The sequence below is a fragment of the Chaetodon auriga genome, chromosome 4 (assembly GCF_051107435.1).
Source record: "Chaetodon auriga isolate fChaAug3 chromosome 4, fChaAug3.hap1, whole genome shotgun sequence".
In the NCBI taxonomy this organism is placed as follows: domain Eukaryota; kingdom Metazoa; phylum Chordata; class Actinopteri; order Chaetodontiformes; family Chaetodontidae; genus Chaetodon; species Chaetodon auriga.
In genome coordinates this window covers 23994389-24009540 of record NC_135077.1, presented here as the reverse complement: position 1 = coordinate 24009540, position 15152 = coordinate 23994389, and the positions used below count along the sequence as shown (strand labels likewise).

Genomic DNA, 15152 nt, shown 5'->3' with positions numbered 1-15152 from the left:
GAATAGTGGCACAGTTGAGAAAGCTGGACAACTGCCTGGAGGACTTACACAATGGCTAGTGTGCTTGTGTGTCCACGTGTGTGCGTGGGTGTTTGTGTGTATGTGCGCTTTGATTGCTTTGGGTGTTTGACTGGACAACCACCAAGACATAGAATGAAACGCCCACATCAAAACATTCTGTTAAAACAAGTATGAATTTATTCTTTCTTTATGCTGCATCTTTCAACAACATCTTTTTTTCTTTTACAGTAAAAATAAATAACAAATAAGCCAATTGGTCATATAGAATTCTTATTTTCTGTCTCAGATACAAAATACAGAACGTGCACACTGACGAACTGAACAAGGAAACTGGGGAAAATGGTATAACTGGCACTTTGGTCGTCTGACAGTGACCTCACTGTCATGGCCACTGAAGAGCACCCGAGCTCAGTTTGACCTCCTCCACAAGACTCAGTAGGAGACTACACATCAAGAGACACTGAATATTTCCACAAATCATCCTTAATCAAGAGCTCCATTAATAAAAAAAACATCAAAGCAGTAGTCGTTTTTCCCTCATTTTCAAGACCAGATTGAGAGAAAAAAAAAAGAGTGCGTGTGCTTGTTTCTGTTGAAGCAAGGCTAACCGGCTTTGTGAGTGCATCCCTGTGCGTGTACCTCAGTAACATTACCTCCTACTCTTTCACTCCTACTGCATCTTGGCCTTGCCCTCATTACCTCTACTGGAGCAAGGGACCTTCTCCTTCCATCCCTTCTCTGCCCATGAGAGATGGAGAGAGCTTTCAGAAAACGGTGGACAAATAAAGGGAAGGAAGAAAATGAGTTGCTTTACATCTGCACACCTACAGCATCTTGCTTCCTACAAGGCAATGTGGAAACTTGTTTTGAAAAGGGAGAGATGAATAAATGCTGCCGAAGGAGAACGAGGGGATGCCTATATTTGGTAACTTCCTCCTTCTCCCTTTTTTCACACCACTTCCGCTGCTCGCTCATTTTTTTCTCCTTACTTTTGCCGTCTCAGCATTAACAATTCCCTGCACTGTGGACTATTAAGCCCACGCCTCGATCAGTCCACATCATGTCCACCAGTCTGTCTGCACATTAGAGTGTCAGTCCTAATTTGTCTCCAGCTCTGACAGTCACCAGACTGTCTCATTGCTCTCTTGGTGTATTTACAAATCAGCCAATTTGCACCTTGTCTGTCCATCTGGCATCACCCACTAGTGAGTCAGTGGAGTGACAAACCTACTGACGTATTTGCTTTTTGCAGTGGTGCCAGCTTGTGAATCCATTCATCCTCATTTATCCACACACACTCACACAGAGACAGATGCCCATCACAGCCAGAGCCATTCTGAGCACCCTCTAGCTGTGACATCAGGTTCATGTGGTCAGTCTTTTCAGTCCACTTTAGTCAGAGTTTAGTCAGACAGTGGCAATCTGGAGGATTTTTGTTTTAGTTTTTTGTTGTTTTGCCCCACATTTGTAATTCGCTTTGTCCTGTCAACACAAAATGACCTTGTGGCGCCTCCCTTATTTTAAAGTCTGCAAATATTGCCCCAAAGAAAAGCATAACAGACAGCATGATTCAGGAAATATTCAGTGTATCTTTTTATCAAGATCTTCATCTGCATCCAAGTCAACAATCTTTACACATTATATCAATATGTCACAGAAAGACATCCAAAAACCAAAATCTCTGGCTTCCTGACAGGAAGCATTCTTCCCCTGTGGTTGTCGCAAACGACACCATATTAATAGAGAATGGAGGGTGATCTGAATGGATGGAACAACTACTGATGACTGGTGGTAGCACTTTCCTCTGTATGCTGCTGCTTCTACCGCCAGCACTGTCCTTCATGGCGTCTCACTGTATTCTCCCTGTTTCTTTTCTTATTGCTGCATGAACACTGCCCCCTCCTCCCTGCTTTGAAAATGGCCACCCCTCCTCATTTTCTTTGTCACTCTTCCTGCTTGCTTGATGTCCCTGCATTCCTCTCCCTCTCTTTTCCCTCCCTCCCAGCATCACAGTATATTTTCCTCTTCTCTGCCTCTAACAGTGAACTCTCTGCCTCACTGTGCATTGTGCTCTGCCTTGTAGAAGTACTAGCCTTCAAAGCATTTCCTGGATCGAGATGAAAGTGATTGTGCTGAACCACAGATATTAGTTTAAACACTCACAAAAGTACATACCTATTTACATGACACTTTAAGTGGTTACAGTATTGTCATTACTGTGCACTGATTCTAACAGTAATTGTAGTATTTGCTGCAGCCAGTGAATTGGATGCACTAATAGCACTAGTAGTTTTAACTAAGTTGAGGTGACAAAATTGACAACATCATTCACAACTGCTATCAAATCGCACTGATATTAGTGATGGACTCAGCCCTCATAGCCCTGATTGCAGGGAATCATGACATCATACAGGTGAGACACAGAAAGCCACACCTGTAGAGTATTGTAGATATTATATATGACCTTAGCTGAAGAACTCTTAGCAGCCCTGGAAAGTGTTAAGCCCTGTAAATGGTAGATTCAGAATTGAACCATCCCCCTATCTCCCTCGCTGTGCCTTGAGGATTGGCTTACAGCAAAGCGGGCAAAGGGGGTGTAGAGAGTCTAACAGGGATCCTCACAGCCTTTAAAACAGGCTGGAAGGGAAAGGGGTGTGGTACTAAGAGTCAAATTCAGCCAAATAGCAGGTGCAGGTTGAGGCAGAGGCTGAAAACAGAAAGGGCTAGTAGTGTGAGGAAGGAGGGCAAGGAGGATGAGGGAGAGGAGGAGGATGGAGTCAGGTCGAGCTCAGGTGGACATTCAAGCTCGAAGCACCGCAGGGTGACACCTGAGTCCTCGTTGCCGTAGTTTGCCCAGTACTCTTCTGGGTCGAGTTTGGGCAGTGCCAGCTCCTCCTCCCCCAGCTCATACTTAACTACTGAGGTGGTTGTTGATGGGCCTTTCCCATACAAACCAGCCTTGACAGTCTCTGATGCCTTCTCAAAGATACCTTTTGTGGATGACTGGGGCTTGTTCTTGTGGAACCACCAGCGGGTCTTGGTGCTGAAGGTGGTGGTGGTGGAGCCAGCGATGGAGCCTGGATCGGGCAAGGGGCAGAGAGCGAAGTCCATCTCACGAAGAAAGCGGAGGTCCTGGCCACGGCGGGTGGAAGGGGAGGCGCAGATGACTTCAGAGGAAGAGACACGGGCCTCGCGGAACCACTCCCACAGGGCGCGGGCCTCGCAGCCGCAGGACCAGGGGTTGGCGTTGAGGCGGAGGAACTCGATGCCTTGCGTGTCCCTCAGGGTCTGACTGGGCAGCTCAGCCAGGGAGTTGTTGAAGAGGAAAAGCATGGTCAGACGGCCGAGGTCACGGAAGGCGCGGCGGTTCACCTGCCTGATGCGGTTGTCATGGAGGAGAAGGCGGTCGAGGTTGACCAGGCCACGGAACACGTTCTCTGAGAGGGTGCGGATACGGTTGCCATGCAGGAAAAGCTGGCTCAGGTTGATGAGGTCAGAAAAGATGTCATCCTGCAGGAAGTGAAGATTATTCTCCTGATGAGGAAAAGAAGGGAGGAGGGTTAGCATGAAAGTAACAGACACAGTCAGATTTGTAATACTTGTCAGTAGATATTTGTGATTCTGTGTGTATGTGTATGTGTAGGTGGCTGCACGTGTGTGAGTGTGTGTGTGTGTATGTGTGTGCGTGTGTATGGACCTGTGTGTCAGAGTTATCTGCATGCATTTGTGTGTCTCCCCCTACCTGCAAGTAGAGGAACTGCAGGCTGTACAGCTTGTGGAAGATGTCATGGGGCAGGGCAGTGAGCTTGCAGCGGTGCATGTGGAGGCTCTGGAGCTTCTCAAGGCCGCGGAAGGCTCCCCCCTCCAACCTGTGGAGGTTAGGGTTGTCCCCCAGGTCCAACTCCTCCAAGTCCCTCAGCTCACTGAAGGCCCCTGCTTCAATCCACGTGATGTTGTTGGCGAAAAGCCACAGAACCTGATACACGAAAACATTGCAAATGATCGGTGATTATTCTTCTCAGTGGATATTACTGCACTTAAATGTGAAAAACATTTGAAAAACATGAAACGTGAAATATCACTTTTCTATGCCGTGTTCCACACTCTTTCTTACCTGAGTCCCAAAGCCAAAAGAGCCAACTCTAAGCTCCGTGATCCGGTTGTTCTGGAGGAACACGCGCTGGGACTCATAGGGCACTCCGAGCGGGACGGCGGTGAAGTTCTGCGCCTGGCAGCTCACAGTCATGGGCGTCGGGTAGCACACGCACAGGTGCGGGCACGCCGATGCCGGACTTGGCTTGCCGAGGACCAGCCACACCACCAACCAGAGGGAGAGACCGCCTGGAAGAGAGCAGGGAGAGAGGGAGGTGAGTGGGAGCTGAAATCATCCGTTACCATACATTTAATTAGAATACTGATTCCAAACGGGTGAATATTTGCTCTTATTTTGCGTTGTGTGTTAGAATTGTATGTTCATTTTGCTATTGTTGCATTACGCACTGGTATTTTAGCCGGAATAACACAATTGATTGCGGGATGAACACTTTACAGCTTTGTAATTCTACAGTAAGTGAAGTTTACGCATCAGCACTGCACTGGCACCGACCATTACGCACAGCTTAATCACCAAAGTGTTCAGTCAATAGCAACTATTTCTTCGAGTTAATAAAAAGTTCTCATTATATCCCATTACACATCCTCCAATTTGACGACTTGAAGTCATAAATTAAGTAATTATCTGACAGAACTTCGAGATTCCTGTATTTCTTGTACAATCCATCCAATCATGTATCCATTTTCTATGTTTCATTTCATAAATCAAGTAACACAAGCGGTCTTAGATTAAAAATCTTCAAAGATCTAAGAAGTTGTTGCACCAGTAATGAAAAGCATGCATCTTTAGCTCTAAGTCTGTAGTGTCCATAGCGTATCTGAACCAAAGAAGACAGAGGGAAACTTACTTTTGCAGTTGCGCATGATGGAGCATCGTCGGCTCCGAGAAATCGAAGAGGTGTCCATCCTGAACCAAAGCCCAAAGCGAGTTAGCCTAAGAGGGTAGTAAAGCCTGCTATCTCCGCTGATGCCCTGGTTCCCGAGTCGGAGCGACTGAGAGTGTGCCGGTTGATGGCTACCAGTGTCCCATTTATACTCGAGCATCCCGTTATTGCCTACGGCAGTGGGCACCGTGGAATCTCCTACGTCACCAATCCCGGGTCATGAATGAGTGAGGGCGGAAGAAACGGAAAGGGGAGGTGCCGACCGTAGGGGATTCTCTTGGAGAGTTTGTACGCGCGTCAAGACTGGCTGGAGACGTGCGCTCAGAGTCTGTGAGAGGAGGAGACTTTCTCGACGCACATAGGAAAAAGAGGGAGGGAGGGCGAGAGAGTGAAAGTAGAAACCGTGAAGGGAGGGGGGCACGGCACGGTGCCCGGTAATGATGACTGGGTTCTGTGGAGGAACGGAGGACGGGTAGGAGAAGAGCGCACAGCTCTTTTCCTGGCTGGCTCTCTCTGAGACAGTTATGGTCTGTTTCCGGCGCGCTGCAGCCAGACAGAAAGACATAGAAAAGGACTTGGATGGTTCTGTGTTAGGAAAGGAGGATGCCCCCGAATTATGATTCAGCTTCAAGCGGCGGATTCGGTGCCAGAAGAGAGTCACTCAAAACAACCGTAATAGAGTAGTATTTGTTGTGGAGGTTAATGCTCCAGTCATGCTGTTTGCTCTTTAATTATAGCTCCTGACATAATTCTGTTGATGATGGAGATATGAAATGGTATTAACTGGCTAAACAAGGCAAGCGTGGTCAGATAGAAGTGTGAGCTTTATTTTGACTATTTAAGGATATTTGGATCACTTTACACAAAATCTGTACAGGTGACATGGACTTTACATTATATGACATTTTTTTAGCTGATGCTTTTATCCCAAGCGACTTGTGTAATGTAATTCCTCTTTCTATGTTATTTCTCTGTTTTATTGCACTACTTTAAATATTGATAATTAGGTTCCTAAATGGGGGAAACGAGCTGGTAATGAAGCCAGAAAGCGGAATGGCTGCAATACACAGCAGATGCCTTCGTATGCATGCCACTTCAAGCCTGTTTGCTGTGTGTCTGTGCCTCAAGCTGTCACTGCTTGTGTCTTACCACCAGCTAGCTGTAAGTTAGCAAGAGAGCATGAATAGTGGTAAAACGAAACTGTCATTGATCAAATTAATGTTGTTTGAAGGTGTTGCTTACTGCTTTAATAGACTTGAACATTGTAATGATGCTGTAATGTTATTCACCTATGAAGCTTTTACGTGTTGACTCTGAGAGATGGTAGTATAGGAGGAGAGGCCAGTAGTCAGTATTGCTTGACATTAAAAGCAAAAAACACTTTCTTTGCCATTTTGTGCACCCAGAGATTAAAGCCTAGCAATGCAAAGGTTCAACATACCACAGGAACTACAGCGACAATATACTGAACAGGATGGAAACATATAGAATAAGCTCTGAGACTAAAAGACTAATTTGCTCAGGAGTCTAAATGGCACTGTTTTTTATTTTGTACTTGTTTGCTCTCTTGTTTCCCTTTGCTTAAGGTGTATGACTCAATTTTGCTTTAACTGATCATTGGTTGCTGGAGCTTATAGGCTCTCTCTCTGTAAAGTCCTTGCTTGCATAAAGAACTATAGAATGGGCTATAAAAAGCTGAACCTATGAACTCTACTAGCAGTTTCTAAAAAGCGTTTTGTCTGCGTAAGACTATACAAACAGCACCTGAGAGCTAATATTGTTCTTAGTAACCAGTGTGATGTTCCAAGTGCAATCCACCTTAAGTCAGAGTCGACCTTGGAGAAAAATTGCGGCTGTTTTTTTTGTATGTCTTGAAAATAAATGTGGATTGCTGCTCAGACCAAGAGCCATGAGGAGGAAGACAACAGAAGCTCACCCATTCATAGTAACACACAGGTGGCACAACAGATGAGTGTATGAGGGAAGAAATTGTCACACATACGGGTGTATGCATGGCGCACGCATACACATACCTCAACAGGGATACATTACAGTACAGACACACACATGCACACACACAGTGCGTGTATACAAGCTTCATTCTGCACAAAGCCAACTAAGCCACAACCAATGAGAAACAAATGAGTAATTGAGGGGATCCATCACACAGAGTGTTGTTGTTCACTCACACCTCTTGCTTTGTCCTTATCTGGACTTGTGGACAATCTTTAGTGCCTACTGGCCATCCGGGACCAACACCTCACAGGCCTCCCCTTCACACACACCCACACTACCAGCTGTGCAAGTGTGTGTCTGTAAATGTGTATTTGCATGCCTGCCTGCTGAGGCACAATTCTCTCTAAATGCCACCACGGAGTGTCAGTCAACCCGTGTTGTGTCAGTCACCCACACAGCAGGTTTGCGGTACTGTGTAGGCACTTTCTCCTCAATGAGTGTGATGATAGCTACGTCGTGCTTGTGTAATCCCCACACAGAAACACACTGAGGCTTCCCCGGCCCGCACCCACTGCGGCACATCTGTCAGACCGTCTCTCTGTCCATCTGCACGTGTCTTTATCTGTCTGCGTCCTGCTGCGTGTCGCTGTGTCCACTCTGTGCTCGGCTTTGATCCACTGTTAGTTGCCAACTGAGGGGTGCGTCACTGCACCGACCAGCACGACATGTTGTTATCTTGCTCTCTGTGGTGCGAGACACCTTGAAATAAACTGATTTCCCTTTCAATCAGCTCATCCAAATTTGCCTCCTGGATTCATTGCTACAGTTGTGGCTGCGCAATTCCGTCCTGCGTGACGTCAATACCATCACACTGAGTGGATGTTATAAGGCTGCTGGCATACTCTAGTAGAGGTGTGTCTGTTGTCAAGGTAACAACACACATTGTCTGGCCTGTGATGAAGATATATGAAATAGAGGTACTATCTTCCTGTTATTGAACCAAAGTCCTCTTTTGCACAGTTCACACTGGCTTAAAAACAGTTCATTTGCTTCTCTGTTTTAACATCCTTGAGTGTTATTGATTTAATAAGGACACATCTTAAGGGAGCATGGTTTTCCTCAGTCCATCTCATTAATGAGCTCAAAAGCCTGTGTTTGCATGCACAACTTGTACTCTCCACACTGATGAGGAGGTGCAAGGAAGAGAGGATGATGAGCACATGCACCTTCTGATGCTTACTACAGACAGCATGATGTGGATGAAGTAAAAGACGGCGACACGGATACTTGAAGACGCAGACAGACACACTGAGAAACAAACAGTACAAGACAGAGAAAAGTCACGCACATAAACACTGAGACAAAGAGAACCGGGACATGTACTTGTGGAAGGTGACTCAACATGTGTAATGATTTTGTAGGAAATTCTCTAAGACATTGCGTGCTGGCACGGTCCGTCTACCCCTCACACACGCATTCACAGAGGCAGCAGCATCTTTCAGCGTCTGTCCAATTGTCACTGACAAAGACGCCTGTGCTATCCTTCAGCATCTTGCTCACCTCCCCTCTCCGACATTGCTTTTCTCTTTGTCTTCCAATGTTCCCTCCCTTTTTTTGCCAGGCTGTGGCGTCACCACTTCCGCTTAACCATATACTGCTGCTTTCGCTCCACACACTGGCACACAGTCAGCAGCACAATGGCTACTGGAGTGACATGTAATTAGCTTCTTCTTCTTCTTCTTATAAGGCAACAAGTTATTGAGTTCCTAAAATGCTAGACAGCCAGTTCAGGAGGACGTCATCACCTCTGTGCTATTATTTTCAGCATTTTTTCACTTGTACACTAAAGTAGTATCCACTTTATAAGTGTTTAATAGTGATTTCTCATCATTCTAGAGGAGAAAATGTATTGACACAAGTTAATTGAAATATATTAAAATGTTTCCTTCAAATTTCCTTCATTTTAAGGAAAATTCATTGCACAGGGCTGCAGGGGGGCTCTGGAGTATGAATGATCTCTGGACCCTGAATGACACCCCCGTTCTGCTCACTTTTTGAGCATCATATATGTACTCTGTTGTCTTTAAAGGGGCACTCCACCAATTTTACACAGGCAGCTTAGTTTACTCAGTATAAGGAGTAATAGTGTGTGAAAGCAGTTGTATTTTCTGTGGCTCTGTAGGAAGCTTTGTAAGGTAACTATGACCATATTATCAGCGGTTAATTAGAAAGTAGACTACTCATGGCAGCTTCATTATATTCTGCATTACAGTCTGTATTTATATATGCATTTATTTACCTTCACCAGATTCCATGTGATTTAACACATAAAAATACGTATTTTTGTTTAGAAATATGCACCATGTAACCATATTTCAACTGAAATAATAACAGTATTCGAATTTTAAAACATGGCACCTCTACAAAACAAGGTCTCAAGATTCAGTTAAAAGTAAATTGCAGGAGCCACCTTAAAGGTTTCTTGTAAACAAGCAACAGTTATGTTTAGATTCGTTTTTTCTCATGAGAATATATTGTGTGTATCTTTCAGTGTGAAGTTCAAATCATTCCTCGTAAAAAACATTTGGTAAGATTCTTTAGAAGTTGTGCATTGTTAATTGCTTGTAGTCCACCGACTGCCACTATTTTCCACCAGAATCCAATGAAAGTGATGGCAGAAATATGTGTAATACAAAAATGCAAACAAAATGGGAACCCACTTATAAAAACATTGCACCACAGTGCTACTAATGGCCAAAAGCTCCAGTCTATATTGTGATTTAATGGGCTAAACTGGCACACTTTGAACCTGGACTCTATGGGCCCCTTGACGATATGGCGCCCTGGGGCAGTTCCCAATTTAGCCTTGCTGTGTCTAACAGGTGCATTATTTCACTAACTGAAGTTAAGATGTTTTTATATGTAACGTGGACAGTTTTATAACCAAAGTAATGGCTATACATGCCCAGAAGTCAACCTCGTAATGCTGCTCTCAGTCTCAGTCTCCGTAGATGGTCCTAAGGATAATATCCTTTGGACTGGGAGACATACAGTCTGCAAAGAGACTTCATATAATTCAAATTGCTTCTTTAAAGGCTGTTGAACAACAGAGTGGTTGAACTCACTCTGCTTTCTATGGTCAATGCAACTTCCTCTCCTCCTCTTTCATCACCAGCAGAACAATTGTGTAACGCTCAGCCATATGTGTTTGCATGTGTTCAGATCAATATTGTCCACTCTCCCTCCTCCTCCTCCATCCTCCCTCCCTCACACACTCACTGAATTTCTCTTCCTAGCTCATCTGCTCAGTGTCCTCTCACTGCTCTCACAAATGACCAAAAACACGAGAGCATTTCCTCTGACTCTCACTCTCTCTCTCTCTATTGATATCTCTATCTGTCGTTTGCTTTATAAGGTGTATAATTTACAATTAAATTTGATCTTAAAACATGGGAAAATAAAGAAATATCTGTGCACATCTACATACAGACAGGTGCATATGCAGAATAACTGATGCTAAATTATCATAAAAAATACTCACAATGTCAGCACTGGCAGATTTAGTAAATAGCCATGTTTCTGTGTAACAACCCTGATCAGGCATTTAATCGAACGAGTGACGAGCCCATATACACTTCATGGGCTAGTAGGAAAGCCTCCCAGCATGCACTGCTGCTTGACTTATATTCAAGTCTTGATTTGCTTGTTTATCTACACTGATGTTGCTGTCACTGTGTTCTACATTGTTTTTATTGTTTCCACACTGACATTACTGTTAAACTGTTACAAGTGAATGTGGTTACACAGTCAGTGATGACGTGTGCACGGCAGGTGATGTTTGACGTGAGTGCATAGATGGGTCTGTTGCAGTGCTCATAGTTTGCTTGTTGTTGCGTAGACATAGCAACATTGTCACATTGTCATATCTGTATTATCCCTCCCTGTATCTCTGCACTGTCGTTGTCATTGTCACTGTCCATTAGAGGCAAATACTAAAAAAAAAAAAACATGATATTCAAGGTCTTATCTGCTCCTTTGGTGAGTTTTTCCTACCTTCACCTACATGCTATGAAGCAATGCTTCTATGAGCCCCAGCTGAACATGTATCTTGAACACATATGAGAATGCATGTGCTTGCACATTAACACAAAGACAGGCGACAGTTGCAGCAGTAATAAGCAAAGTAATTCAGCAATGTCAATGAAGGAAAGGAAGAAGAGTAAAATAATAGCAAATATCAATAAAAACAATACACAATTTAAAATGTTTTAAAAACCAAATATAATATTGGTATTGAATGCCACACGACCAATTACATTTGTAATTTGCAAACCCATACCCATCTAACAATGTGTCATATATTTAAGCCATATCCCAACACAAGGCTAGCATTGTTTTTTGTTCAGTTCAGGCCAACAGCTTCTAAGAACAAAAGTGCTGCAATAGGCCAACAGATTACAGGTTACACAGAAATCAGAGCAGTTGCTCCTTCAGCCATGGAGCTGAAAAACTTTTGTGGCCTCAGAGAGGAAATGTGAGAAATGTATTCACAACATTATCTTGGAACATTTCCCACAGGGAGAAATTATTTTCACAGCAGAGGATATAATGTTTTTTTTATCATACAGTGACCACATACGCAGTCTGCACTTCACTCAGCAGCCTCCCTGTTTTAAACTGTGCTTCATCTGCAGGGCGACAGTGATCACTTATCCTGTGTTTGATCTAAATTTTGCTTAGAGGACAGATCCAGTAAACAGCCAGGTCATATTCTCTGTGCTGAATCATTTAGTTATTTGTTCTTTCTTCTGATCTGTAGCAGTGTTTGTCTTGCTCCACCATCCTCTCTGCCTCCATCTGTCTCTGTTGTCAGTCTGATTTCGTTCTCTGAAGTTTTATTGGCATGACTGCAGAAGTGCCAAAGCTCACTGTAAAGGCATCAACTTAAGTTCACAGGTTTATTCTTTTTCCCAAGTTCTTTTCTCACATTTCCCACACTTACTTGCTTCACGTCATCATCCCCTCCAAATGTTGTCTGAGCTTGTTGTATGTGCGTCTGTGTCTACGTCTGTGTGTGTATTTTCTCTTTAACGCTTCCCCCAGGTGTAAGGTCTTGCTTTTGTGGTTTTGAAAATGTTCCCTCTCCTACTTCAAAGTGTTCTATCTTTTCCCTCTGACTCTTTCAAATACTTTTCATTTAGCCAACCTTTTAACATGACTGTTCTGTAATAATATTTGCCTAATCAATTATGCACCTCATCAAGAACCAAAGTGCACAGATGGCAACATTACACTGAGGAGGAAACTAAATGATCCTGGTTTAATATCTGCCTCCAACAGCCACCTTGAGTGTGAATGAATAAATTAATACATGAGTGCATTAATGGAGCCATAAAAAGAACATAATGACAAAACAAAGGTAAGCAGTACCAACTGCACAAGAGTATATATGAATATCAGATCTAACAGGCCTGTGAAGGTGAGAAAAACCCATGAGAGAAAACCTGTGAAAAAAGAGCATGGGATCACCACCAGCACAATGGCTGCCTGGATAATGCCTGGACAGTGACAAGCGAATAGTCAGACAATCCACAAAGAAAAGACAGGAAAGACCAACAGCCAGCCACACACACAAACAACACAACAACCTCAATTCAGCGATGAGGAACAGGTAGTGTGTATGGAGCCGCATGCAGACAGACGTCAGCGATGTGACACACTGTGGCGAAGAAGAATCCTTCAACTCCTTTTTTACAATATTAAAGAGTTTAAATACTTTCATATTTCGTGTGTGAGTTTAAAAAAAGAGTTGAATCGAGTGTTTTCTGTAAGGTTTGAAAGGTGCTGAGTGATGCATCTACGTTTTTTTGATATCCAGATATCAGGAAAATGTTGATAACCTCCATTTTCTTCTGGAGGTACAGTCAGGATGGCTCTGTGATTTATACTTTTGACAGTCTGGCTTTGAATGATTTGGCTGAGATGTACTAAAGGCACACCGCAAAGGGACACCATTTTTAACTTTGACAAAAACACTTTAAAAAATACGATACACAGGAACACTGAACCACAACTCCAGTGAACTCAACAGCAGTGCTGGGCAAGTTAGCTGAAAACTGTAATCAGTTACTCATGAGTAACAGATTACCCAGCAGCAGCAAAAACAGTTACTTATATTGCTCCTTACTTTTATGTCATTAGTCAGCCCAGTTCTGTTAAAGTGGCTTAAAACAGCTTTAAGTCTTACACAGAGAGAGAGAGAGGGAGAGAGAGAGAGAGAGAGAGAGTCTGTAGTCAACACGTGCAGAAAAACAGAAAACAAAACATTTTGGTTTAAGCAACCGGTGGAAGTGAAAACTTCTGAAAATTGAAGTCAAGTCCAAATATTGCAAGTTTTCACACTTGGCTGAGGTCAGAAAGTTGCTGCATCGATGAAAGAAAAAGCGACAGAGTGCAATGGAAGCAGACTCATGACGTACATCAGGCGTGTCATTTCAACATCCCCTGAAGCTTCTGCTCCACCGGAGAAATGGAAAATAGATGCAGATGAAAACATCAGATCTGTGTGAAACGATGAGGAGACTGTAACCTTCCTCCAATTAATACATGGAACAAACAGAAATGTCATATTTCCACCAGATCCATCACAGATGTTGAGAACCGCTGTACTAGATGATGCAACCCCTCTGTTTTGGCATGTTACTCCACCTACAGTAAGCGTGCAGGTAGAAGAGCCACCTCCAAATGTGACAGCTGCCAAAAACTGCAGAGACAGAGCAGCAACGTGAAAGTACTTGACAGAACTGTCATCTGAAAACTCAACACCGTCCTTGTACATTATCCAGGCTGCCAAATATAGACACCATCATATTCAAGCTGTGAGACAGCATAAGATGTAATCTGCACACACTGCACAGGAAGTGGGAAAGACTGGGATCAGTAAGGTCCTGGGCGGTAATTTTGTGCCCCAGGGACCTCTCACAGGTGTGTGTGAAGTGTTGTCTGATCGCATCTAAAGGCATAATTTCAAGCAGCCACACTGAAAGGCGGGATGAACAGCCAGCGGTAACAGAGACCGAGAGTGAGAAATGCCAATCGTTCAAAATGGGAAACAGCATAAACATGTGTATGTATGTATTACATACACATTCTTCTAGAAGGCCATCATGGTGTTGCACTTGTTATACACACCAAAATTAACTTTAACTCAAGCACGTGTGCTCAGTTTTGAAGGTTTCTCTTCAGCATCTGGCCCACGTGAAGGTGGAAATATAAGACTGTAGACACACATGCACACACATGCACTCCTCTTATCCTCTTTTTCTGGTTATTGTGGATACTGCCCATTATCTACTTCACTCAGGATTCAGACACTTTCATTTGGATCTGTGTCAACCACTGACACGCAGCCAGACAGAAAGCATTCAGTCCTTGTGACGCCTCAGTGGCACCACATTTACAGGCGATGGACTGGTGAATAAATACATGAACAAACAACTATTAATGGATGGATTTATTACTTTCCCACAGGCTGCTGCTTCTAAGGCCAGTCCTCCCTCCTCTCCCCTCCATATCCTCACCCCTAGCCACCCCCCCCTCCTCTCCCCTTGCATCCGTCTGTTCCCCTTTCATCTTTTATTTTTAACCCTCAGGCATGCCTCATACGTGACGCAGATGGGCACGTAATACAGACTTAGTAAAGAGGGAAAGGCCTGGGCTACAGGCAGACAGAGACTGATATGAAAGAGGAAAACAGGCAGACTCAAGGGGTCTTGTTTGGGAGACAAGGAGGGAGAAAGAGTGAGATAAAGGCCTGGGGCGAGGATAGGTGGTGAGACAGAAAGAGAGAGAGAGAGAGAGAGAGAGAGAGAGACAGAGAGAGAGAGAGGCAGAGATACGATTATCCTTCATTTTACACATTATGCAGTAAGAAACAGGTAGCCTTCCTAAAAGTTGTCATCTGTCACACTGTTGAAATACCTTCCGGCAACATTTTCAATCCCCCGCTGTGGAGTAAACCATGTCAAAAAACTAAAAACATAACCTGCGTTGTATTATTCCCACTTCTTCCCTCTCCTTCTCTACCCCATCTATCTTCCTGAAAGCTCGAAACACCCACTCATTTGTCTGAGCAGAAAGAAGAGGAGTTACATATCAATCTTACATCACTCAACAGTC

At 43.9% G+C, this 15152-nt stretch overlaps 1 protein-coding gene across 1 annotated transcript; it reads right to left on the bottom strand.

The window, feature by feature from the left end:
* Window positions 1-1590: 1590 nt before the first annotated feature.
* rtn4rl2a (reticulon 4 receptor-like 2 a) lies at window positions 1591-5134 on the bottom strand. The gene is made up of 4 exons (XM_076729452.1): window positions 4983-5134; window positions 4136-4362; window positions 3764-3997; window positions 1591-3555 (listed from the first exon to the last, which is right to left on the bottom strand). The coding sequence occupies exons 1-4, from the start codon at window positions 5038-5040 to the stop codon at window positions 2695-2697; spliced, it is 1380 nt and encodes a 459-aa protein (XP_076585567.1). The 5' UTR covers window positions 5041-5134; the 3' UTR covers window positions 1591-2694.
* Between the last annotated feature and the right edge of the window lie 10018 nt (window positions 5135-15152).